Source organism: Homalodisca vitripennis, chromosome 8 (genome assembly GCF_021130785.1).
Source record: "Homalodisca vitripennis isolate AUS2020 chromosome 8, UT_GWSS_2.1, whole genome shotgun sequence".
In the NCBI taxonomy this organism is placed as follows: Eukaryota; Metazoa; Arthropoda; class Insecta; order Hemiptera; family Cicadellidae; genus Homalodisca; species Homalodisca vitripennis.
The window spans coordinates 15,559,262-15,586,245 of NC_060214.1; the positions used below are offsets into that span (position 1 = coordinate 15,559,262).

At 33.2% G+C, this 26,984-nt stretch overlaps 1 protein-coding gene across 3 annotated transcripts; it reads left to right on the forward strand.

Moving 5' to 3' along the window:
• The first annotated feature begins 223 nt into the window (after window positions 1-223).
• LOC124367351 (putative inorganic phosphate cotransporter) lies at window positions 224-26,758 on the forward strand. Of its 3 annotated transcripts, XM_046824101.1 has the most exons (11): window positions 224-379; window positions 12,253-12,316; window positions 12,541-12,625; window positions 15,723-15,953; window positions 17,061-17,148; window positions 18,548-18,771; window positions 20,920-21,069; window positions 21,155-21,287; window positions 22,785-23,023; window positions 24,013-24,157; window positions 26,071-26,758. In XM_046824101.1, exons 1-11 carry the CDS (start codon window positions 334-336, stop codon window positions 26,103-26,105), a joined length of 1,440 nt encoding a protein of 479 aa, XP_046680057.1. In that variant the 5' UTR covers window positions 224-333; the 3' UTR covers window positions 26,106-26,758. The 3 variants fall into 3 exon arrangements, with proteins under 3 accessions (XP_046680057.1, XP_046680056.1, XP_046680058.1); XM_046824100.1 differs by lacking the exon at window positions 12,541-12,625 and having other exon boundaries at window positions 12,253-12,401; XM_046824102.1 differs by lacking the exons at window positions 224-379; window positions 12,253-12,316; window positions 12,541-12,625 and adding an exon at window positions 12,723-12,849.
• Window positions 26,759-26,984: the final 226 nt, after the last annotated feature.

The window sequence follows — 26,984 nt, forward strand, 5'->3', positions numbered from 1 at the left end:
ACATTTTATGTTATTGATTACATTATTTGTGTATTGAATAATGAATACAACCTGTTTCAATTGAATGAAATGACTAATATGTTAACTCAGAAATTCCCTGGGGGAGGGTCTAATCTGTCTTATCACATTTGACATTCACACTGTTAAGTGGCTATGCCAGTGGTAATGAATGGCAGTGAAATCAATAAGAAGATGAGATAAGAAGAGCAGCAGGAAGGGGCTGGCAGGATTATCAGCAGTTGATAATAGATTGGATAGCTGCGTTAGACAACAGTGAATCCCTCAGTGAAGACTGTCGACAGTTCTGCAGCTGCCAGAGCTCTGAGCTGAACCATGGATAAGAAGAAATCGACCGTCTCTCGCCACTCCGAACTCTTCAGTAGGTCACCTCTTTTAATTTCTTATAAAAATTTATTTGATTCAAAAATGTGAAAGAAATTTTGGATCATCACATTTGGGGGCAAAGCTCTTCAGTAGTGATCAAACGTTCTTGTTACCATAGGTGTGTGGTTGCACATATATTAGTTGAGATATTATCACTAATTGATTTTTATAGGAACATATGTTTTATATTAAGAAACTTCACGAGTTTAGTAATATTTAAGGCATTCCTGTACAGAAATTAGTTTTCCCATTAAAAATAGTCTAAACTAATTAAATAAGGAACATGGTAAATAAGATATAGTCAATTTGTACACTTAGAAAAATGTTATGGATTAATTATATTTTAATTATTTTTTTCATGTTATGGAAAAAATATATTTAAATGCTCTACTGTGTACCCGTGCTCCATTTGGTAACTAACGATCCTCTAATTAGTACTAATAAATATTTAAATCCTTATTAGTATACAAAAATGTATGTATGTTTCTCCATTTCAATAGAATGACAATTACAACTTAGAAAGAGAAAACCAAAGGAATATACAATTGTTAGTGTTGTTCACCTCAATTCAATGAAATTAAATTCATATTTCATTTCAGCTAGATTGTCACTAACCATGTGTGAGAATTCTGTTTGTAATTATCAGTAGCATGTGTATGAAATTATTCAGAACAGGTAGATTGTGGGTAGGATGTAGCCAGTTAGAGGATCCAAGGGGTCCGAACCTAACAAATTTACAATTGTTTCAATTTATTTTTTAGCAAACGATTAATATTGTTTAAATACTTCAGTACTATTGACATGCATTGCTGAAAGATCGTTCTCAAAATTGAAACGGATCAAGAACGTTTTAAGGAACAAAATGGGGAATGAGGGGTTGACTGCACTTATCTGACTTTCTGTCCATTATGGGAGGGGGAAGAGAAATATCAGTCGTCTTGACCCTCTCCCAAAATGTCTTCCTGGCTACGTTCTTGATTTGGGATTATAAAATATTAATGCAACGGGGGGGGGGGGGAGTCTGGGGGAAAAATTCTTAACTTTTAAGACCTTAATTTATTAACTTGTTTAACATTGGGACAAATAAGCTCAAACTGTTTAAAAGAATCATTATTATTTTTTTGTACTCAAAATTTGAGTTATGTTTAAACCAAATTTTTCGAGTTGAAATGGTTCCACAGTACTACCTACTTCTACTGTATAGCCTTATTATATACTTCTACATAATTTATATTTTTTGTAATCAGCTATAAGTTTTGGACTTTTTAAAGAAAAATTTCAGTCCTTAATTGAAATAGATGTCTGTTCACCACTGTTAGCAGAAACTACATAGTCAGTGACTGAAACCTTTGCCTTTCAAAACTTTAGGTGGGGGGGGGGGTTTGGACCTTGATATATAAGCACCTTATAATAATCCTAGTTCCTCTCTTATTTCAAGCTCTTTTATGAGATATCTATAAGTTTTAAATTTCATATTTTGATTTGAGTACTCACATCCTCCTTCCAAATAATAACTATTGAATTTAAAATTTTCGTAGAAACCATTACTATATAACAATAATTAATATTAAAAATGAATAAAATGTAATAAAGTAACACAGATTAATACATTTTAATAAACAGGTGATGATGATTTTTTAACAGAAATGAATATCTTTAAATATCCAGAAGTTAATTTAGTAAGACGGGACATAGATTTGGATTATTTTTTAATGTTTTTCTTTTTGTGTACAATAAGCCAAAAGGTGGAAGGCGTGATTTAAAACAATTTTCACGTTCAAAATTTTGGGAGATGGGGAAAATGAAAAGATGCTTTACAATATATTTGCTAATTGTGTAATTATGAAATACCAACCAGTTTTGTTTTACTGTTATCTATCAAATGATAATTAAGATAAAAATATTTCCACTTGAGATTAAAAAAAGTTATGACCATTCCCTGTTAATCTCCGTTATAGCTTTTAAGTATGTGCAGTCAGATATAACTAAAATCATTCAAAATCTCAACACTGTTTTAACACAAACATAAATATCTACATATTTCTAATAATATAGTATGTAAATTGTAAAATTACACATGATCTTTTAAATTTTTATTTTGTTTAAACAATCAAAGAATAAATAGGAATAAATTTATAACTATAAAGTATTAACTTCTGATATAAATTTAACATTAATCTCACTTTAGTTAATGGTTTGAAGTAAGAAATGTTTTTATTTTATATATATATATATATATATATATATATATATATATATATATAAAAATATTTAAATATTATATATTTTATTATTATTATACTATTTATTTTTATATTTAAATATTTTGTTAATTGAAATTAATCTTAAATATTAAAAATACTTTGATAAAACTGTAACATTACAAGGTGTTAATGGTTGTTCATTTTTCTATTTATTTTCTGTTTCTAGTAGCGTGAAAATTGTACATGTACTGTGTGTTACAAGTAACTGACATTATTAAGGTTGGAATGTAACAGATATTCACGTAACAAATTATGTACCGGTAATGACCTCTATTAACATGATGGAAACGGTTATGCAACAAGACAAAACCAAGTTGTTTATCACCTGAGAACTGTAAAGAGATTTTGCATACTGTTCATGAAGAGTTTTCTAACTGACCACATAAATAAGGTTTCCTACAATACAAGAATAAGGTTAACTCTGTACTCCATTGTTAAAGAGGAACAATTGTTACATTGTTACATGTAACTGATGTTTACACTTGATACAGTAAAGTAATAGATAGTGCTGTTGATTACGTTTTCTGTTATTCCTTTCAAAGGATATTACAGACCTGTAGTTAGATCTTCTATTGGCTGAGCATTAGCAAAGTCTATTACTCAAGGGGCTGAAAAATTTCATTTCTGTATGTATGTCTGTCTGTTTGCCTATCTGCACAATATCTCGAAAACGAACTGACCTGAATTTTGCATGAAGGTTGGAGTTGGAGTTACTGGGCTCCCTAGGTGTTAAGGGCTGTTGCTAATCTAGACATAAGGGCGTGTCACTCCTGCCTGCTTAGACTGGAGAGTCTAGTACAGAGCTGGCCTCCCCTTCTCCTAAACCCTAAGGAGGTATTCTTTGGGTTTAGAATACCTCCCTGTTAGAATTCTTTGATCTATATAACATTTTAAGTAATAGCCAATTTGGCTTTCGTCCTGGTCGATCTACAACTAAAGCTCTAAATGAAGTTGTAACTAATGTCATAAATAGCTTTGAGAACTGTGAATATGTTAATATGACTCTTGTGGATCTCAGTAAGGCCTTTGATAGTATATCACATGAAACTCTACTGAGTAAACTGAAATACTATGGTATTGATGATAAACCGTTGCACTTCCTTAAAACTTATCTTTGTGGCAGATTACACAAAGTCTCAGTGGCCGGTTCAGAATCCTCATTTCAGGAGGTCCTTGCTGGGGTTCCACAGGGGTCAGTTTTGGGCCCACTCTTGTTTATTATGTATATAAATGATCTGCCAACCAATATTCCATGTAAGACTATTCTATATGCAGATGACACTTCTTTTTTAGTTACTGGCAAAGTTTTCCAAGAAGTGGAAGCACAAAGTGACCGAGTGATGGAAATTGCAAACTCGTGGTTTGATGTCAACCATCTTAAAGTCAATGGGGATAAAACTGAAACAATTTGTTTCACATTAAAAAAGTTGCACATAGCAGAGAGCTGTATTAAGCCAGTGAAATTACTTGGAGTAACATTAGATCAAAAACTATCATGGGAAGCTCAAACTAACTCAGTAATTTCTAAACTATCTAAGGCTTGTTTTCTGTTACGTAAATTACAAAACTGTGTTGGTAGAAATATGTTGCTCTCTTCTTATTTCAGTGACTTTCACTCACACTTACTTTATGCCTCAATGCTCTGGGGTAACAGTAGGGGTGCCAGTCAAGTTTTTGCGTGGCAAAGAAAGGCAGTAAGAATTTTGGCCAATTTGGGTTATCAAGATGATTGTAAACAATGCTTTATTGACTACAATATAATGACTGTTCCTGGCATTTTCATATTTCAAAATGTAATATATGTAAAGGAGAATTTTGAAGACTTTATCTGCTTTGATGAAATTCATGATTATGACACTAGGGGAGCTCGGGATATTGTTGCACCTTCCTCTAGACTTAGGAAAACATTAGTTAGCCATAAATATTTACAAATTAAATGTTTTAACAAATTACCTCAAACGTTTAGAAGCTTAGAACTACAACCATTTGCAGCTAAACTGTCGAACTGGCTTATAAGTAAGGCATTCTATTCCCTTGAAGAATTTTTTGCTATGAATTGTTACCTTCCTTAGGCCTGGAATGGAGTTGTTGATTAGTTGTAATTTAATTCATTGTTTCAACTATTTATTTTGTTATGTATTTACTAATACTACAGTTACATTTTTTAAATTGACAAATACACTGTACGAATTAGTTCAATATATTATATCAGTTAATGACATTCAAATAAACTGAGTAGCTTTATAACATTTTTATTTATTATATTAGTTATATTGACGTTGTCTATAGCAATTGTAATATTGACAAATGACAATAAAGATATTCTGATTCTGATTCTGATTCTGATTCTGAGGTATGACTGAGATTAATGCCCAAAACCATTCCTCATGGATATTGACAGGAGGTGGCCCCTAAACCCAACCTTACCCATCCAGAATATCCTGTCACTCCAGAAGCAATCTACATTATTGAGCTATTTCATACATGATTGTCATTTGAAGATCTAAATGATAAATTTATTTTGTTTTAATTTTTGGAACTCATAAAAAACTTAAATTGACATTAAAATAAATGTCTCATGCATTTACAAACTACATTTTTCTACAAATAAATATAAAAATGTGTATATTTAAGAAGGAGAAATTGGGTTAGCTTTTATTTTAAAGTATTTTGGTCACTGGAATTAATACTTTTCTTGAAAATAAGAAAAGTTTTAAATAATTTCACGAGAAACTGCAATATATAGGGATATTTGATAATCAGGCCATCCAGGTCAAAATAATAAAAAATGCTGAAGATGCATATTTTAGAGTAATAGTATTATAATAATATAGAAAAAATGTACATATATTTAAAACTACAGTAGGAAAATACATACACCTTTTTATTTATAAGAAATTTAATCGGTTCAAATAATGTTTTTATAAAAAACATGTAATTTCGTTAATTTATATTTCATTTTATTACCGTACATCATAAATCATTAAAAAAGATGTCATTCCGTGAAGTTTCAATTCATATTGTATTCTAAAAATATAAAATTGTTACCTATAGCTACTTTTTTTTGTCTGTATTCATTATTATTATTATTACAAAATTGTTGTCCAGAATTCCTAACTAAATATAATTTCTCTTGGAGTGATAAAATTAAAAAATCTGTCTTTAGAAAATAGTTTTAACAAGATGTAACTTTTAAATAAAAAATAATCCAACTAAAAAAATAATTGCACTATCAGCTTCGATAGTTTAGTCCAAGAGGAATGTTAATTAAACATTTACAATTCAATTCATAACTAAACAACTATAGCCATTCACTAGATAAGGGTATAAAAGCTAATAAACAAACAGTAGTCGATAACTTGGTCATTGTTGACTAATTGCTTGCAAGTATAATCTAGAATGATGTATTGTTTAAGATAAGCTCTCTGTTAGAGATAATAGATAAGGATAACACTTGTCTTTTGCACTCGACAAATTGAATTGCTCCTCACAATCCTCAATTACAATAAAACCAGCTGTTATGACTAATGTTTAACCCATGTACAAGTTTTTCACAAAATTGTGAGATTTTTAAGTGACTTGAAAAGTTGAATTGAGACCATCTATGAATTTCAATGTAATAATATTCTATTTTCCTGCTTGTTGTTTAGTCCTGCAGTTTAGTAATCTGTTAAATTTTGCCACCATTATACTTCTTGATCAGCTGCTCATTATGGCACATAACAACATTGTAAAGCAAACGCCAAAATCACAGGTGAAGATTTTCCTAGCTTTGCAAATAAACTAGACATAGACCATAAAACGTTTATTTCCCATTTTTATACAAATTGTTCATTATCAAATGTTACAAAATATATTAATAAAAACTAGCAGTTACCCACGGTTTTGTATGCAATTTTGTAGGATTTGCTCATGTATTAGCAAATCTGAGTTGATTTATTGTCAAAGTTAAGAAAATATGCCAAAAAAAGTATATTTATGGCCACTGTAATTTGTTCCAGTCTTAGTATTTTTTATAACAATCTTTAAATTTTTAGTCAAAGTTATAAATACCGGTAGTTATTTTGTCTTTGATATTTGCATTACAGTAGTGACCAAGCACTGTATACATAATATTTTTACTAAAATGTACTATATTTTCTACTAAAACTTTTAATTTTCTTATCAGATACTTCTTTACTGTGCTCAAAAGTAATTGCAGAATAGTTATAAATAACAAGTTTTGTTACTACAAAGCTTACTCTATGCTTTCAAAGCTATAATGTAAAAAAGTGAAAACAGTTAAATTACTTAAACAAACAGCCGTGCTGTCATAAAACAATGGTTATACAGAAGAACAGTTCATTACATATAACAGACTATTTTAATGAATATTATTATAGTATTAGAATCCTTTCCTTTTTACATTTTCCTGATTTTAAACTTGTACAATATTTTAATAGTTAATCTGCAAATCACGGCAGAGACGAATCCAAAATATCAGAGACCATTATAATCAGTACAGCCGTTCTTGAGTTATAAACAGTGTAACTAACCCAACTTGGTTTTATGTATATAGATTGTAGCCTAATATGGATAAAGTAACACATCAGAGATAGCAAAACAAAATCATTTATCTATTAAAAAAAATAAAGCCAACATATTATATTTGTTAATATATGTTGTGTTTTGTTTGTTATTTGTTTGTTGTTTTTTGTTATTTTTTTATTTATTTATTTTTTTGTGTTGTGTGTTTTTATTTATTTGTTTTTTGTGTTGTGTTTATTTATTTTATTTTTTTTTTATTTGGTGGAATCGTTTATTCTCTTTCTACCATCCTCATTATTAAACAAGGTGTATATGTTTTAAATAATCCTTCATTAATTAAAATGCTTGGCTTGGAACTATTTAAACTTTTAAAGAAATAAGTTATTAAACATTACATTTGTTGATTATTTTGCATGTCATGTAGTAAGTCGTTTCTTCCAGATTACTAAAGCAATGTACGGGGTATGAAACAAAGTTATGTCTTGTTTTATAGGAGCTCTGGCCATTGTTTACAAACAAATCTTGATTTTTTACAAAATATTCACAATTTCAAAAATATGTAAATTTTGGGAGGGTCATTATCTCATTGTCTGTGCTCAAGTAAATAATAGTTTACAATTTATTATACTCAGGGGTTTTGTACGTTATTTGTAAAGTTCTCCTTTTTATGACCAATATTCTATATAAATATTGTAAATGTATTCTACAAGTAAACAATATATAGTTCATAATATTTTGAAATAAAAAAAATAAAAAAACACTTAGCATATGCTGAAATTAAATTGAAATATGCTAAAATTAAATTGTGTTTAATAAACTGGTGTACATTAAAATCTTTCACAAATTTTATACAAATTTAATAAACAAATGACAGTTACTCTTTCAAAATGTATTAAATTGGAATTCCCATGTTTAACGAATATATGAAATACATTTTGTTAAAGGTCTTAGAAGAAATCACAGTTTCAATTCATGACAAAATACATAAAGAAAATTTTTAAAGTCATAAACAATAGCAATACTCTTTATTTATAAAAATCAAGTTTAGAATTGTCATTAGGAAATACTTGTGTATCTTCTTTTACCTTAAAAGTTATTTGTTAAAAGCCATCTTCATTTCAGTCTGATGGCTGAAAAAAAAAAAAAAAACTGTAACAACTTTATCTATGGTCATATTTTAGTTTTTTTTATGTTATTTAGAAGAAATCTATTTTACATTTTGTGATTAAATACTCAAAAAGTATATATTTTACTAGAAAAACTAAAAAGCGTTTGGATGCATATTAATAATGCTTTAAAATAAGATATCTCACATAATTCTTCACCATTACATAGAGGTTTTAAAGTGTTCAAAGTTTAACATTGTTATTATGGAGCTAAACTTGAGCTTGTTTCAGTAGAGCCAGTTCTTAAGAGCCTGTACTTATATCCCTCCTTAACTTTTGTCCGATAACAATCAATGTTAATTCTTAAATCCATACACATTTTAGTGACTTTTGGTTTTCACACAATGACAATTACTATAAGTCATGTGTTGTAAAATATATTTAGTTTCTAAATTTATTTGTTATGTTTTGAAATAAAAAAAAAACATTTTACAACCAAAAGAAGCATTTGCTAGAATAATTATGTTACAAAAAATAAATTTGAATTCCTTTCAAAATAAACGTTTTACAAGATCCTATAGTTAAACATAATGGAATGAAAAGTTTTAAATTTAATATAAATTCTTATTGAATGAAACTCAAGGTCGTGTCTATATACAGTTAGGTCTCGATTTAATAGTTCAATCGTTGTAAAGAAAGCATGTTGTCGAGCAGCTCAAAATTATTGGTGATTAAAGCTATTTCTCCCCTCTTTACATCTCACTCTTACACACAGTACTTGACATGTTTAAGAGCAACGTGTACCATAGTAAGTAAATTGTAAAAGTAAAGTTATGACAGCTATTTTCTAAGTATTAGGTATTAATTTTGCCATAATGGTCCAGTTAGAAAATAAGTTTTTAGGAAGCACCTAATGTAAGAAATCACGAAGACAATACTTTGTTTACAGCACTTTATTTTAATTATTTGGAATTTCAAACTTTTAAAAATTTGCAAACAATATAAATTACTTGTAAAAATACATTATACTGTTTCTTTAAAATATCCATAAACTGAAAAATACACACACATTTATATATACAGGATTTTCAATAAAAGTGTTCCAATACTGTGGGAATTTGTTCTACACATAAAAATGAGTAAAAAAGATCATATAAAAGTATGTCCTAAAACCTTTAGTTTTCCGTCTATCTGTCTGTATGTATTTTTAAACAACTTCAACTATTTAAAACAGCTGAAAGTATACCTATAAAGTGATCATGCCGCATTTCATTTTCAATTTAAGTTTTTTATATCTTTGTTGAAATCTTCTTTGATCATGGCAAATGTGGAAATATTAAAGGATAACTTATTTAAAAAAGTGTACTTCATGTTAAATATATATATTTATATTTCTGAAAGTAATTTTGGGTGAGTACAAAATTTCTTTCCGAATTATGTTAAATAACTTTCCTGGCCTGTATCTAAACTAGGGGTTTTCTTACTATAGGGAAATTCACACAGTAATGCAAGACTAGATTGCAAGATTTATTAAAAGTAATCCAGTAAAACGAAAGGCTGTTAGAGGAAAGAAAATTTTCTTGAAGGAAAAAGGCTTTTTCCAGACAATTTCCATCATTCAGTGATTCAATACAATCAGTAACACCTGAAAAATGTTTTCCTGTGATCACTGAACGATGGCAAATGTCCGCAAAAATCCTGTTTCCTTTACAATCCTTCCATTGTCAAAAACAACCGTCAAACAAAAAATTTTCATATAGAATACTTGTTTTTTCCAGTTCAAACAAATGATTAATTTCATCTTTATAATAGTTAAGATTATAACTCTTTGTACTAATTTGTGTAATTTTGCACATTAATAAGAATTCACTTTGTAGCAAGTTGCATTTGACTTTTAAAAAATAACTGGGACATAGCAGGAACTGGACAAAATCCCACAGTTTCAGTTTTATACAAGGTGCGCAATAGAACTTTGAGAATTCATTTAATTGATTATTTGATTTGAAGAAGAGAAGAATCTAAATTTAGTTTTTATTTGAAGAGCCGATTTTAATTTTTATTGAGAAAAGAGCATTTTATTTCAGTTTAATTTGAATATTAACATTCCTGCCAAATGAATTTTTTTTTAATAAGAAAATTTGTTCCAAATTTGGTAGTAATATAAAGATTGAAAATTTGACAGAAAAATTATTCAGTTTTCCAAATGACATTAAATTTTTTTAATTAACTTTGAACTCTTGAGTTTCATTTTAAAACAATCCAATATTATTTCATAAGCATAGATATAATTGGTGTTCACTGATTAAGCATTGCTTAGGCATAACTAATCAAAAAATATTTTCATACTGACTCAGGGAGTTTTTTTTCCTTCCTGAGGGAAGAGGACAGTTTGTCCCCGCACTTAGTCCTAAAAAGGACCTTTGCGCCTCCCTTACTTTAATTTGTGCCCTCAAAGACCGAGGCTTTTGCAAAAACCAATCAGATTTAAGGGCTCCTGTTCTCTAATGTCCTTGGGGCTGAGGAGATATGCTCCCAAGTATCTTTTCCGAGTCTCTATGATGGCAGGACAATCCAACCAAATGTGCTCCGCTCACTCCTCCTCTTCTCCACAGAGTCTACATTCGCTGCTCTGACTGAGGCCTACCTTCATAAGGTGCTTCCTCAGAGGGCCATGTCCTGTCAACATTCCTAATATCAGTCTTATATCCTCCTTATTCTGGTCTAGGAGAGCTGTCCACCCTTTTGCGTAAGGAGAGATAAACATTTTTGATAGTCTTAAACCTGAGGCTCTACTCCGGTTGATTAGGACTCAGGGAGTTGATTACAATCCTGATTAATCCTTGAATTTTATTCAGGGTTTTGTGACCGATAACCCAAATCATTATACAAATCAGTGTTACTTAACCTTCTTCAGTAGTCTACATTTATTCAACTAATGTTTTATCACATTTAAAATTCATAATGGAATTAAAATGTTTGTATTATCATCCAATTAAATAAATAATGTATTGTAATTACAAAGTAAATTAAAATATCCTACCAAAATAGGTATTCATTTTTTCAAATAAAACGAAAATGTGTGATGAAAATCAAATTATTGATACATTTGTCATTAAAATGTATTTTTTATAAGAATGGTTTTACTTCGATAAAAAACGGTTGCTGTCCAAATATGTCTCTGTCCTTCAAAGGTAGTTATCATCTGGTGTTTTTTGCGCGATCAACATCGCTTTTATCTCTTGTTTTGCCAGTGACAAGATATTTTGAAGTGTATCATGGGAAGTGTTATCAGCTGACAAGCATCAGCCCCACTTCACTGATATCGTTATCAAACACAATCAATAGAGGAATATCGGCTTACTACATAATAGGCCTACTACTTAAAACAGTGTGCCATGTGAGATTCAAGGCCAGAAATACTTCTTACAGTGATACAAAAATACAGGATCTGGGATGTACTGTAGAATTGACATAACACATTTCAATTCTAAAGTCATATTTGAAAAATACACACCTTTGAAGCTCTCGAAATTGTGACACAATAAAGTTTTTTAATTGGCAATAAATTTAGTGAAACGTATTAAAATGTAGGTCGTGCCTAAGGTTCTGGCTGAAGGAGCAATGGAACGTGAATAATGTCATAAACACGGACACTCTGTCCATTATAACTTTTCTTTATGTTGTATTCCAGAAATATATTCGCAGCTTTTATAGTTTTCTAGGTCATAGGTTTATATGGGTTAAAGGTGGCAGTGGTTTTTAAAATGATAAAATATAAAGTTAAATTAAAGCATCAGATCAAATCATGCATGCGAAATAGAATAAGTTTTTGATTTAACATATTTTACAGATGGTATGAGTCAGATAAAGGGTTGAAATGTAGTAAAATATATCACAAATTGTGATAATTGTCAATACTTTTAATACCCCCATTGTAGTTAGTGATTTAATTTTTAATATTTGTGTTCCAGTCGAAACACCCCCATCATGGATTGGAGTGAGACATCTGCAAGTGGGTCTTCTGTTCCTCTGTATGTTGTTTGCGTACATCATCCGAGTCAACATCTCAGTGGCTATAGTAGCCATGACTGGCAGCAGCAGCAGTAACGTCGATGTTGATGTAAGTGGTTCTTCTGTTCCTCTGTATGTTGTTTGCGTACATCATCTGAGTCAACATCTCAGTGGCTATAGTTGCCATGACTGGCAGCAGCAGCAGTAACGTCGATGTTGATGTAAGTGGTTCTTCTGTTCCTCTGTATGTTGTTTGCGTACATCATCCGAGTCAACATCTCAGTGGCTATAGTAGCCATGACTGGCAGCAGCAGCAGTAACGTCGATGTTGATGTAAGTGGTTCTTCTGTTCCTCTGTATGTTGTTTGCGTACATCATCTGAGTCAACATCTCAGTGGCTATAGTTGCCATGACTGGCAGCAGCAGCAGTAACGTCAATGTTGATGTAAGTGGTTCTTCTGTTCCTCTGTATGTTGTTTGCGTACATCATCCGAGTCAACATCTCAGTGGCTATAGTTGCCATGACTGGCAGCAGCAGCAGTAACGTCGATGTTGATGTAAGTGGTTCTTCTGTTCCTCTGTATGTTGTTTGCGTACATCATCCGAGTCAACATCTCAGTGGCTATAGTTGCCATGACTGGCAGCAGCAGCAGCAGTAACGTCGATGTTGATGTAAGTGGTTCTTCTGTTCCTCTGTGTGTTGTTTGCGTACACCATCTGAGTCAACATCTCAGTGGCTATAGTTGCCATGACTGGCAGCAGCAGCAGTAACGTCGGTGTTGATGTAAGTGGTTCTTCTGTTCCTCTGTGTGTTGTTTGCGTACATCATCTGAGTCAACATCTCAGTGGCTATAGTTGCCATGACTGGCAGCAGCAGCAGCAGTAACGTCGATGTTGATGTAAGTGGTTCTTCTGTTCCTCTGTATGTTGTTTGCGTACATCATCCGAGTCAACATCTCAGTGGCTATAGTTGCCATGACTGGCAGCAGCAGCAGCAGTAACGTCGGTGTTGATGTAAGTGGTTCTTCTGTTCCTCTGTGTGTTGTTCGCGTACATCATCTGAGTCAACATCACAGTGGCGATATGGGCCATGGCTGGCAGCAGCAGTAACATTGATATTGATGTAAGTGTCATAGTTACCCAGCAGGGTTCACTTATGGCTGGTTTATACCTTCCAGTTGAACCTACACTGGGCATAGCAAAAATATGTCACTTAAATCTGTGTAACCTTATGGACGTCCAGAAGCGGCACATCACTAACTGCAAATTTTGAGATTCTGGGGTGCAAGGGCAATTCGATGGGTCTAGTCTACTACGAGAGATGTCTGTTGGAGTTGGTGGGGTTCGTTCCTTAAGTTTCAAAGGTTCTTGCTAGCCTTTGACACTTAGGTAACGAACCCCTGCCTACTTTGACTGGAGAGGCTGGTTCAGAGCTGGCTTCCTCTCCTTCTGACTTGAGATTAGTGCCCTAGATTCATCGTCATGGATCTGGGCAGGAGGCAGCCCCTACCCCCAACCTTACCCATCCAGGATATCCTGTCACTCCAGAAGCAGTGCAAAGGTCCTTATGGGACTACATGCATTCTATAAGCTTCTTGTGCTAAAAGAACAAAAAAAAGCAAATCCCTCAGTTGAACATAGATAGTTACGGCATTTTATATACTTTCAGAATAACATAATTTGTTATTGTCTGTTTTGTCAGCCATCAGTGGTGAAAATGTAAAGTAATTGAACTCAGAACTGATAATCCCTCCCTCAGCGAGCCCATAATCCAATTTTGGGATTTTCATAGCTGTTTTGAAAATTTCATATATGAAAAACATACATGTCAAATTTTTAGCAGTTCAAGAGCTTTACTTATATTTATGCCAAATTTAATATTGCATACTTTAGGCTTGTCGCTGGTGCCAACCGGTTATAGGTGACTGACTAACTGTTGTGGTTTATTGATGTTTGAAGTGTACACATCTTAAGTTCATTTATTATTTACAGTACATTTTTGCTCAATGTTATGTGTGTGATTTGTTTTTAAAATATCATAAAAGTTTTTTTTTACTTTGAATGCCTATAGAGCAACTATGAGAAAAGCCTGGTTGGAATGAGAAGTGTTATTACCTTTATCTATAGCTGTTTTATGGCTTTATAACAGGCTCTCTAACTGTGGGTGAAGTGGTACTTAACAAATAGAGTGTTTAATTGTATTTGACATAGGTTTTGTTCATCAACCAAAGTCTATTATCAAACACATTTAAAATAAACAGCCGATTAACTGCCTTTGGCTGTAATTACAACAATACCAACATAGCAAACATTTTTGAAAATATTTACCAAAGAGCTCATGCAAATAATTGTTGTGTCAGTTTGTACTATATCACACTGTTATATAGTATACACACACAGGGTATTCACAAAAGAGTGTTACAAACATCTGTGGCTGACAGTTCTCATTATTTCAAACAAAAAATGTAATATGAACATAGGTCGAGTAATGTCTTGTTTAGCTGCTAGCCACCATTTTGTAATTTTTAATAAAAAATTATAATCTCTAAAACTAGTTAAGCTAAAGAAGTAAAATTTGGCATATAGGTTTGAATAGATAAGGGAAAATGTAAAAAATATTGTTTTATTTTCTTTAATAATTAACAAAATGGCGTATGTTGAAAGTTTTTAAAGTCAAATAACAAAAAACCAGAATAGTTATAAAATACTTAACAGACACCAACTATTTGAAAATGTTGTTAAAATTCCAAGGGTACTTGTTTAAACGAAATCCAGCAATGCGTAAGTGAGCACGACCACTTTAAAGGTATGTTTGCACTAGCTGGGAGCAGCAAACATTTTGTCTTTTGATAGCCATCAACTGTTTTACATATGTCACAAAAATGTTACAAGATACTATTTTAAATTTTTTATAACAATTCCAACAGTACTTTTTTCAACAAAATCCGTCAACTCATAAGCGAGCACAACCACTTTAAAGATACGCTTGCACAAGCTGGGAGCGCCAAACATGTCACAGTTGTGAGGTATGAGTTGTTTGTTGCTCCTGGCTTGTGCAAGTGTATTTATAGTTATAGAAAACATAATGAATACACCCATATTGTTATATACCATAATACAACTAGTTGGGGTTTTACTACTTAAAAGGTGTTAACTTATCAAACAAGATTTTGGCACAATGGAGTACCAGTTTCTGGTAAAGGTATTTTACAGATGTTACAATGTTACCTTATAATCACTATCTTGCCCTAAAGTACATGTGTGTTGCATCTGAAAAAGTTGGAGTTTATTTTAATTTCCAAGGCTACCATAATTAACTATATTGTAATGTGTTACATAATAATTACACAAACCATTGCAAATACTCTTACGTTAGATTTTATTATATTTGCAATGCATTATGTTCACTTTGCATTTGCATTACTTTCAGACTTACGAATGGGATACATCAACCAAAGGTTTAATCCTGAGTGCGTTCTTCTGGGGTTACCTGGTGATGAACATCCCAGCGGCTGTGATTGGTCACAGTGTCAACAACAAGATGCTGCTGGGCGGAAGTTTCGCCTGTGCCAGCATCCTGAGTCTGATCACTCCTGTTCTGGTGGGTTGGGGAGATGCTCCGGTCGTAGTCGTCATCAGAGTGTGTCAAGGACTGTCACAGGTACGTGTCTGTGTGAATTAAATGTGCCAACTTAGGTTAAGTGAAAATTAAAATTAGTTGAAAGGATAACAGGACTTTGGACATTTGCCATCGTTATAGGTTATAAAAGGTATAACACAACGTTTTGAGGATTGGAATATATCCTCTTTGTCAAGTGGGGGAGGTATTAGTACATACAAAAATAAAGAGCAGAAAGAAGTAAAGAAGGGAAAGAAAAGGGTTCAAACATATACAAAAGCTGCTTGGAGTCCAGTCCAGGCGCTGTCGCTGCACAGGATGCAAGTCTCGAGCACAAATCACAATTACAAGGATCACAATCGCACATCACACCAGCACAAGCTACTGTGGGATACTGTAGTGTAGGGAGATACTGAGTATCCCACTGTAAAAGGTATAAACATTGTGTTATACCTTTTGTTATACTCTATTGTCCCGGCAAATTATTGAAATCATTTGTCCTGGTTGTTTTAAGAATACTCTATTATCCTGGAAAATTCTTGAAATTGTATTTGTCCTAGTTGTTTTAACTATACTCTATTATCCCAGCAAATTGAAATCATATTTGTCCTGGTTGTTTTAAGGATACTCTATTATTAAGGTAAATTCTTGAAATCGTATTTGTTCTGGTTCTTTTAAGGATACTCTATTATCCCGGCAAATTCTTTAAATCATATTTGTCCTGGTTATTTTAAGGATACCCTATTATCACGACAAATTCTTGAAATCATATTTGTACTGGTTGTTTTAAGGATACTCTATTATTAAGGTAAATTCTTGAAATCGTATTTGTTCTGGTTCTTTTAAGGATACTCTATTATCCCGGCAAATTCTTTAAATCATATTTGTCCTGGTTATTTTAAGGATACTCTATTATCCCAACAAATTCTTTAAATCATATTTGCCCTGGTTATTTTAAGGATACCCTATTATCCCGACAAATTCTTGAAATTATATTTGTACTGGTTGTTTTAAGGATACCCTATTATCCCATCTCCTCAATTAGAGTAAATGTTCTTACTCCAAGGGGTAGGAATAAATTGTTACATCTGGTAATTAAACAGTTTTAAAAGGCCTACTTAACCTTTCACTTTACACCTTGATTTTCAGGGCTTCATGATGCCGATGATCCATGGTTTGCTGTCCAAGTGGGCACCTCCTCAGGAGAGAGCTAGATGTGCCACTTACATTCTAGGAGGTAAGCAATACATTTTTATGTGATAATTTAATTATAAAGGTGGGTTAATGTTCACACAGGGTAATGAACAAGGCAGGTCAATAAGTACTTGTTTGAGCTTGCGCTGTGACTTGCTTGTACAACCTACAGGCTCTTGACTCACCAATTCATCAGACAAAACAAGTACACTTGCTGGTCATAATATAATCACCTGCCGTTTATTATCAATTATGGCAGAATGTAAACCATTGAAAGTTGTTTCCGAACTTTTAATTCAGGAATTAAGAAATCCTCCAGTTTGATGTCTGATCTTCTCTCACTAAGTAGACTGATGACTTCTCGGGTTATAGGTCTGATTATGGGACATGTTCACCTGAGGAAGCATCTTCACAGAGTTGGCATCCTTCGGGAGGATCCGCTCTGTAGAATGTGTGATGAGCAGGAGGAAACTGCTGAACACCAGCTCTTTGGTTGTCCTGTAATAGCAAGGGAGCGGTATGCCATCCTTGGTAGTTTGGACAAGTGGGTGAATTTCCCCAGGAGGAACTGATAGGTTGTTTACGGCGGTTGTAAAACTGCTGAAATCATAGACTGGTAGGCCTCATGGTGTGCTTCCGGGGTGTGCAAAAGGCCATTGAGGCCTAAGTGCATGGCAATAGGCCGCCCCATAGAAGAAGAAATGACTTAAAGAAGTCAAAAAAACAAAAATAGCTAGGCTTGTGTGGGTTTGATAATGGCTGAAGAAATGGAATTATTAGGTGTCACCAATAATGTAATGTTGAAGGTTATCCTAAGAAGATTGAAAACTGTTGAAGTTAGAGCAACCATTAATAAAAAAGACACCAATATGAGCGGACCAATACTAGCTGAACCAAAACTTCAAGCCACATTAACTCTTTCCATGACAGTATACAGTGAGTGTGTAACATTATTGAGACTAGTCACACTCAGGGTGATGTATCTAAATGGATATATGCTGTGTAAAAGGTAAGATCTTTGCTATCAGTGAATCGTTTGCCAGTCTATAGTATATGTTCAGGGTATCCAAGAGTATAGTCAGCACACTTACTTATGATTTTTTGGATGTGTTTTACAATACAATGTTAGATACAGTAGTACACTGAAGAAGTTGTGCTCACTCCAACCAACCAGTTTTCAAGATCAGCTGGAGTGGGAGGGTACGACCTCCGACAGTTCAGACGAGGTAGAGAACTCGCCCTACCGCCAAAAGTAGTGCTAGTGCCTGTTCAAGACCTCGAGTAAATCCAGCTTAGTCAATTTTAAAATGCTCTGCTACACACTTTTAAGGACAAGTAGATTAAGATTCTTCTTTATTTACAAGTCAATGGAAAATGGATAAGAATAAATCAAATAACAAAAATCGATAGCTTCTCCTTTTGACATGGTCTTATACTTGCAGGCCTTCAGTTTGGCACAATGATTGTGCTCTCCTGCTCTGGGGTTCTGGCGTCCAGCTCCTGGGGCTGGCCCAGCATCTTCTACTTCTCGGGAGGTCTGGGACTGTTCTGGGTCGTCCTCTGGATGTTGCTGGGTGCCAACAGTCCAGAGGCTCATCCCTTCATCTCTGCTGCTGAGCGGCAGTTCATCCAGCGCTCTCTGCCAAGCACTGCTCGAGACAATGTTGTAAGTACCAGAAACCTCAAGAGTAGCCTATTTTCATAAGAGTAAACAAAAAATCACTTATTTTATCAAGCACTAAATTAACAATTTTGTTTTTTTCAATATATTTTGCTGAAAGTTGCTATATGTAATATCTGTGGTTGATATCATAGTCTCATGTGAAGAACTAAAATGCATTATGGATATTAACCTCTGCTTCATATTCATCCTTTACAGAAGTGTATTTAATGATAAAAAGTTTTATCCTTGCCCTTGTTCAATAAAAACTCAAATAAGCATTTTAATTCCAGATCATATCTAATCAATTATAACAGATATTTAATTTGGTTTGATTACAGTAATATTACTAAAAAGGAAGGAGTTTTGTCATAGTAAGTTCATATTTCGTTTGATACATTATTCTGACTAATGATATTTTTAACGTTAATACATTTATTTCAATATATTTGTTTATTTTTTAGTAAGGTAAATAATTTTGATATAGGTGGAAATTTTTAATAAGTATTCAGACTTTTCTTTGTTTTCAAAATAGTTCTTGTTTAGAAAAATACTTAATAATGTGATCATCTATGAAGTTTTAATCTTATCCTTACACTGCCGGTATCATAGCTAACACCAAAGTCTTCCGGTTTACACCACATCAAAACATTGCTTACACAATTAATTTCTTGAGATATTCTGTCTCGCTGTGGAGAACTGTCTTCAATCAGTGGATGGAGCATAGTGCGATAAGTGAACCTGGTTTTTCACATTGATATTAAAAAAACGATATTGCTTAATAGATATAATCAACCGATACAGATAAATTAATTTGAACAATAACTTTAATATCTGTGCCAACTAGCACATTTTCAGACTGTAAAAATAATATTTTATAAGTGACTTCATCTTAATAAAAATTAAAGTTAAATTTAGAAAACTGAAGATGATAGACAGTGTTTTTTTTACAATATTGTTTTGTTTTTGTAATTTCTTTATTATTAAAACAAGATTGTTCCTATCACCTGTCTGAATAGTTTTTTATGGTAATGGTTCTTGTATTGTATCATTGTATATATTAAATTTATTCTTTTAATTAAAAACTACCAAATACATGACTTTTATTTAGTTGTTAATACGTTGATATCGATTTATAGTTCTATTATTCTATGTATGAATTATCGATGATTATGAAAAGCAATACAAAACCGGGTCCGCTTATCATACTCTGCCCAGCAGATGTTAAACTGAAACTACCAATAGCCAACAATTGTCTGTACAGGTGAGTTAAAGAAGTGGAGCTTTCTGGTGACTGACTGTAGCTTAACCAATCACCGACCATTTATAATTAATATGGCTTCCATATCACTTTAATCCAGAAGGAGCATTACCAATAATTAAAAAAAGTAACTTTAGAAATAAAAACTCACCTATACAGATGACTGTTAACTATTTGGCAGTATTAGTTTAACATATGTCGACTAAAGATTAATTTTCACTGCGAGGCGGATTATCTCAAAAAGTTAATTGTGTAAGCATATTTCGACACAGTAGGATCAGCACGATTGTATGTTATCTTTCCTAGAGTTAACAGTACCCAGCCATGATCACTTCTGGCTGGTTTATACCTTCCAATTGAACCTACCTCTGGGCACAGCAAAAGCCGATGTGTCACTTAAATCTGGGCAACCTTATGGATGCCCAGGAGTGGCACATCACTAACCGCAAATGTCGAGATTCTGGAATGCAAGGGCAAGGCTGGTTGATAGGTCTAGTCTACTGCGGGAGATGACTGTTGGAGTTGGTGGAGTTCGTTCCCTAAGAGTCAGAGGTTCTTGCTAACCTCGACAAGAGTGTGCCACCCCTGCCTGCTTTGACTTGAAAGGCTGGTTCAGAGCTGGTCTCCCCTTCTTTCGAGGGTACATGAATTTAAGATTAGTGCCCTAAATTCTTCTTCGTGGATCTTGATAGGAGGTGGCCCCTACTTCCAACCTTACCCATCCAAATTATCCTGTCACTCCGGAAGTAGTGCAAAGGTCCTTGTAGGACTAGGTGCAATTTATAAGCTTCTTGTCCTAAGAGAACAAAAAAAAGATAAAGTGTTCATGTATATGGCACAAAATTATGTGCAACAAAATTTGATCATTATTAAGCAGCATTTGTTTTTCACAGAAAATGGCTATACCTTGGAGGGACATCTTGACCAGTGGACCTGTCTGGGCTGCAACTCTTGCACATATTGGACAGAACTGGGCAATGTGGACCATCCTCACGGAGATACCGACCTACTTCAACAAAGCTCTGAATTATAACCTCAGCAACGTAAGTCGTCTCTTAGACTTGACAGCACTTGTGTTTTGACAAAAACCGTTATTCTTTTGTTATAAATGGATTCTACATCTTCCAGGGAGGTTTCCTCACGGCAATGCCGTTCCTGTTGATGTGGCTCGTCTCTTTCCCACTGTCTTACATAGCAGACAAACTCATCATCAAGGGCATCACATCCGTCACAGCCTCCAGGAAAATCTGGAACACCGTAGGTACTGACCAGTGAAGTCCTTTAATTGTCCTGTCTGCTAATCTTTTGCTCACAGATGGTCAAGATTGCTTGCTTGTTATATGCGTTTCAAAGGCAGTAGACATTGAAAAGTTTGGTTTGAATCAAAGTCATAGTGTCAGTAAAGATCAAAGAAAGTTGACAACTAAAAGTGGAAGATTTGTTGCTGTGCACTTTGCGCAAGCAGCTTGCAGGAAAACTAGTGGAGAACTGTTCTCCCTCCATGCGCCCGGACATGATATCGGGCGCTAGCATCCCCTCCCGCCACACTCAACCCTTGTGTGTACTTCAGCTGCAGGCGTTTTCGTTGTTTGTGTCAAGATAGAAGGCTTTAGTGAGAACGAATTAAACAGGACCAAAACCAGTGAACTAATTGAAATTTAGGACACATACAGCCATAGCAATAATTGTGTCTTCTTCGTCCAGCATCCTTGATACACAATCCAACCTTTCTCACCAATTATTTGGCAGCAAGTTTTCCACTTTTGGTCTAAATTTTACAAGAAAAACATTTAGTTTTCTCCAAAACATCTTCCTCTTGTTGCTCTAATTTGAGAAGAGCAGCTTATAGTTGACAGCTTTAAGTTTTCTACAAACGATCTTTTGTCAACTTTGGTGTAAACGTGCCTTAATGTTGTTTATGCCATTAATGTTTGCATTTCAGATGGTATGATTATCTGAAAGAATAAACCTTTGGATTATGTTAAAATCTGTATCCTTTCATTTTGAGAAATGAGCAATTCTGTGTTTGTTATGGAACAAGACTTTTTTGTGGGCCATCCCAACACATTTTTCTTGCAACTCCCATCTCAGTTACTCCTGTAACATTGCAAAATACATCTATCCAATAGTTTGGTACTTTTTAAAAATACTTCAAAATGATTTTTCATACACTATTTAAAACAATATTTTGAACTCTTCTCAGTTGAAAAAAAACAGTTTTTTTGGGTACACACATTTCCCTGCCAACATATTGCTTGAACTTTTCTTTGGGTTCCATAAATGTGTAGTAATAAATGCATATTGCACTCTTTCACAATCAATGACATCTGCAAACTATTCTTGGAACACATCCCAAGAGTTTTTTGAAGCAATTCCAATGTTTTTACATTACTTGCATAATTAACATGTTAACGGAAAAATTGGAATTTTGTAAATATTATTTGGGTGCATAGTCAATGTTTAACAAAAAATTAGCTTTCTGGAAATACTATTTTCATTTCAATCAAGCAATATTTCTAAGACATATGCAACATTTCCAGAGTAAAGATGACATTTTATATTACAATTAACTATTACACCCAAGTAATGTAATGAAATTCCAATTATGTTACGATCCAAAATGTCTAAAAATGTATGTTCGCTGCTAAGAGAGATATTACTAACTTACAACTGCCTTGATACACATCAGTGCCGCCATCTGTCACAATTTGCATGCAACTACCCTTCCAATGAAACTAACATTCTCTAATGATTTTAGCTCACTGGGGTGGAGCGATTGCACTCATCGGACTTGCGTTCGCAACGGACAGTAACATGGCTGTGGTCCTGTATACGATCGCAGTTACCATCAACTGCTGCATCTACATGGGTTTCAATGTGAATCATCTGGACTTGTCACCCAACTTCGCTCGGATTCTGATGGGTATAACTAACGGTCTCGCCAATGTGACGTCCATCATTGCTCCTCTCTTTGTCGGACTGGTCATCAATGATGAGGTGGGTCCTCCCTCAGTCCTACTGCTTGCTATTTTATTTTAAACAATAATCAATGTAAATTTGTAAGTAGTCTTTGTTAGGCCTGTACTCAGACCGGTTTCTTCGGACAATTTTAACGGAGTTTGGTCCCTCAGGGGGTCCGGACTGAGCCCCACCACACATCTACGGGGTGGCGGGGGCATGGTGGCGGGCTGAATACAGCCCTGGTCTTTGATATCTACCATTGCATTACCGTACTACTTTATTAAGTTTAACTTGATTTGAACAATGTTATAATGGAACGATTCGTTTTTTAGAGAAAAATATATATTTGAATGACAGTTTGCAACCATAATAAATGTAAAATTATTAGGATTGCTGATTTTCCTGATAACATAACTTTATTGGCATTTTCCAATTTTTAAATCTTTTTGCCTAACTGCTTGTCCCTGTTGGATTGTTTTATGTGAGTATCTTTAAATATTTTAATCCTTTGTGATCGGATACAGTATTTATAATATGTCCTCTATGATCGTGTTGCCAGTCTGACAGGCCACAGCTATCTGTGCTAAGTTTGCACTTAGGTTGTCCTTGGCGCTTGGACGGCAAGTGAAACTAGCCAATATAGAAATATGTTCTGCATTTATAAATATTTTATTTGTATTAGGATGGCTGTAAAGTGGGTGTTTTACTACATTTAACCGTCTTTGACTTGAATGCCACCACAATGGAAGCCACACTGGCCATGTGAGCGGTGAGGATAACTCTTGTTGCAATTATTCTAAGCTATCTTAGAGTAACGTGTGGCCAATCTGACTGGATCACTAAAGGTTAAAGCATTTGGGAGGGGATCTAACCCCCTCATCCCCTCCTTAGTTACATCAGTGGAACTTTTATGAAACATTAAATACAAGCTACTCATGTATAGCTGTTAGATGCCAGAGTTATCATCATCCAATGAATAATATTCTATAAGCTGTACTCATCTTTCGGATTGTTATGTTGACCAGACTGACATCGGAGAGTGGAGGATTGTCTTCCTCTTCTCGGCTCTTGCCTACTTCCTTGGTAACCTGGCCTTCATCATCCTCGGCTCTGGACAACTCCAGGATTGGAACGAACCTAACTTCCACCACTCAAATAATGTGAACACAGGTACGTTCTTAGATCCTATAATCTTACTATAGTCTCAAAGTTTCACTGCATTTTGATTGGCTTCTTCTCCATCAGGCACCTGCTCTATAATCTTTTGTAATTATTTCCTGAACAATCTGCTACTACTTTTTTTACAAATAATATTTTCCTTATTTTTGAAAAAATTGTGTTTTAATTTTTACCTGGTGATCAAGATTCTAGTCTACGCCCAGGCTGTGTCCCCCTGTATACTAATTTCCAGATCCATACTCAGACAGGGTTTTCCTGACATTTACACCACATGAAGTTTCAAAACCGTTCAACGGATTCGATGATTTTCATATAATTTAAGCTGTAATTGTTTACTTAGAAATAGGAACTTTCAGAAATTTTTTTGTTCATTGTTTTTTTAATACATTATGTCTTTAGTTGTTATTAAAGATTTAACAGGATTCAAAATGTTAATTATGTACTTACTAATAAAAATGAAAAAAAAAAACAATAATTTGAGGCTTTTTTATACTTTAAAATTCTTTATACCATTTCAAGTGGCTACTTTAAAAAAATAACTTTAATATTATTTTTATGCATTTTTAAATTAAAGATCTCCCCTCCCCCTCAAAATCAATACACAATCTTCCTCAGGAGTTATATCTTACATGTATGTAAACTAGGTTGGTGAGTAAAGTAAACAAAGACTTGTGTTGTTTAGTTTGTAAGAGATATGATGGTGTTAGTTTGTAATCAGAGTGTTGATGTTGACAACAGACTAGAGTTGATAGTCTATTGGCTGTAGTTTGTTTACTGCTTATCTGGTATTTGTTTACTGGCTGATGTTGATTAATTTCTGTCAATCATTGAAATCTGTGATTAAACTGGTATGATGAACAGCTTCCTCCCACTTTGAGGATATTTAGAGAAAACCCCAAATTTTCCATCTTTAGACAACTTATTATGTACACACTGTAATTTATCGCGGCTGGGAATATCTATCTTGAGTTAAGATAATAAATGAGTACTTAATCATTTAAATAACAATTAACAATTTATACAATTAAATATCCTTAAAAATTTATTAAAAATTTCCCAAAAAAATCTCATAATAGTATTTTGGAAAAATAAAACTCTATTTTTCATTTGCTGTATTCTGGCATGCGAGTAATATTTCACATGTATGCTACACAATATTGTACACAAACAAACACACACAAATTTCTACATTATTTGCCTTAAAATCCAGTATTTTCAGTTTTTTTCAATTACTTTTTTAGCCAACAATTATTATTATTTAAATAATTCAGTATTACTGACATGTACTGCTGAATGATCGTTCTCAACATTGAAACAGGTCAAGAACTTTATAAGGAACAAAATGGGGAATGACCGGTTGACTGCACTTCCTTACTTTCTATCCATTATGGGAGAATTTCAGTCGTCTTGACGCCCCCAAAAATTTTTCCTGGATACGTAAATTTGATTCTTTACAAAAAAAAACATAAAATAGGCATTATATTGTTTGAACTTTCAATGATACATGATGAAAACGCATAAGATTTTTATGAAAACAAGAAGATTTTTTCAGAACAGAATCAATTCAGTACCATTAGTTTGTGGATTGAATGGAAAATAATCTGGAAACTACACACATCAAATTTAATGAAGCAATAATTTTGTGGTTGAGTCATTTTATTTAAGTTTTTTTACTGTTATTTTATTTCAGTCAAATCTAACACATAGTTGAGTATGAGTCCAGTGATGAATGTAGATTGGAAGGTCATCAGTTAGTAGAATAAACATCACTGTTCCCAGTATAGACCCAAAAGGAACACCACACATTATCAATATTAAGATCTATCTTGCTCTGTTGGATCTGTTGTTTGATGTGTTTCATCTTCAGTTATATTTTGTGTATTTCATGATTATTTATTTTCCAGATCCAAAAGAAGATGACTGGAATGGCTCAGCGTAAAGGCTAGATCTGAAGGGGCCTACCACTTCTGTATGTGTACAGATATATCAAAAAATTAAAGTCTCCGAAGAGTCCAACGTCATCAAAGGCTTCTGGGTTTTAAATTCTGTAGAGTAAACGATTCTGGATTGTCATTTACAACCAGAAAAAGTTCTTTAATTCTTAGATTCAAAACATTGTAAGAGCCAATAAGTATGTTGTTTTAATTTATTTTATTCAAAAATATAAATCTTTAAAAGTTAAAGAGATGTTGTAGCATATGCTTGGTATAATTTTATACTTTTGAAGTATATCACAAATTGTCATCAATGTCTGCTAGTGAAATTATGTTTGATATGAATAAAAAGCCACTATTCAACTAAATTTTACCTTAATTTGTCTATATGGCAAAAGTGTAAATAGGACAAAACTAAATTGTGTTACAAATATAAGAATAGATAGTACTGATACACTCTTCTATTTTATTTAATAGATTTTTTAATTACTTTAACATTTATGTAGGCCAAAGATGTATTATTCAATGCAAAGGCAATATAAAATAATAAAAAATATATAAAATATAAGTCTATTTATGAAACAGTTTGTTAACTAAGAGATATTTATATGAAATGTTAAAATGTAAACCTTTTATTAATAATGTTATTTTATAAGAACTATTGTGTATTATTTATTATTCAATATCGTTTATTATTCATCCATTTTTATTATTTAATGTGCTCTATTTGATCTGGGAGAGCAAATAACTGTCAGATTCTGGTCTGGTTCAGAAATATACAGTTATGGTCTGTGAAAACTTCTTGGTTGATTGTCCAAGATATCAGACTTCCAATCTGAGTTAAAGATAAAGCAGGTTCAAGTCACAGGCATTTGATTGAAGCA

Excerpts from the sequence above, each read along its gene's own strand:
- LOC124367351 (XM_046824100.1), top strand. The coding sequence starts at position 334 with ATGGATAAGAAGAAATCGACCGTCTCTCGCCACTCCGAACTCTTCA. Across the intron at positions 21,070-21,154 it reads TGAATTATAACCTCAGCAAC|GGAGGTTTCCTCACGGCAAT; the intron begins GTAAGTCGTCTC and ends TACATCTTCCAG. Across the intron at positions 23,024-24,012 it reads GACTGGTCATCAATGATGAG|ACTGACATCGGAGAGTGGAG; the intron begins GTGGGTCCTCCC and ends TATGTTGACCAG.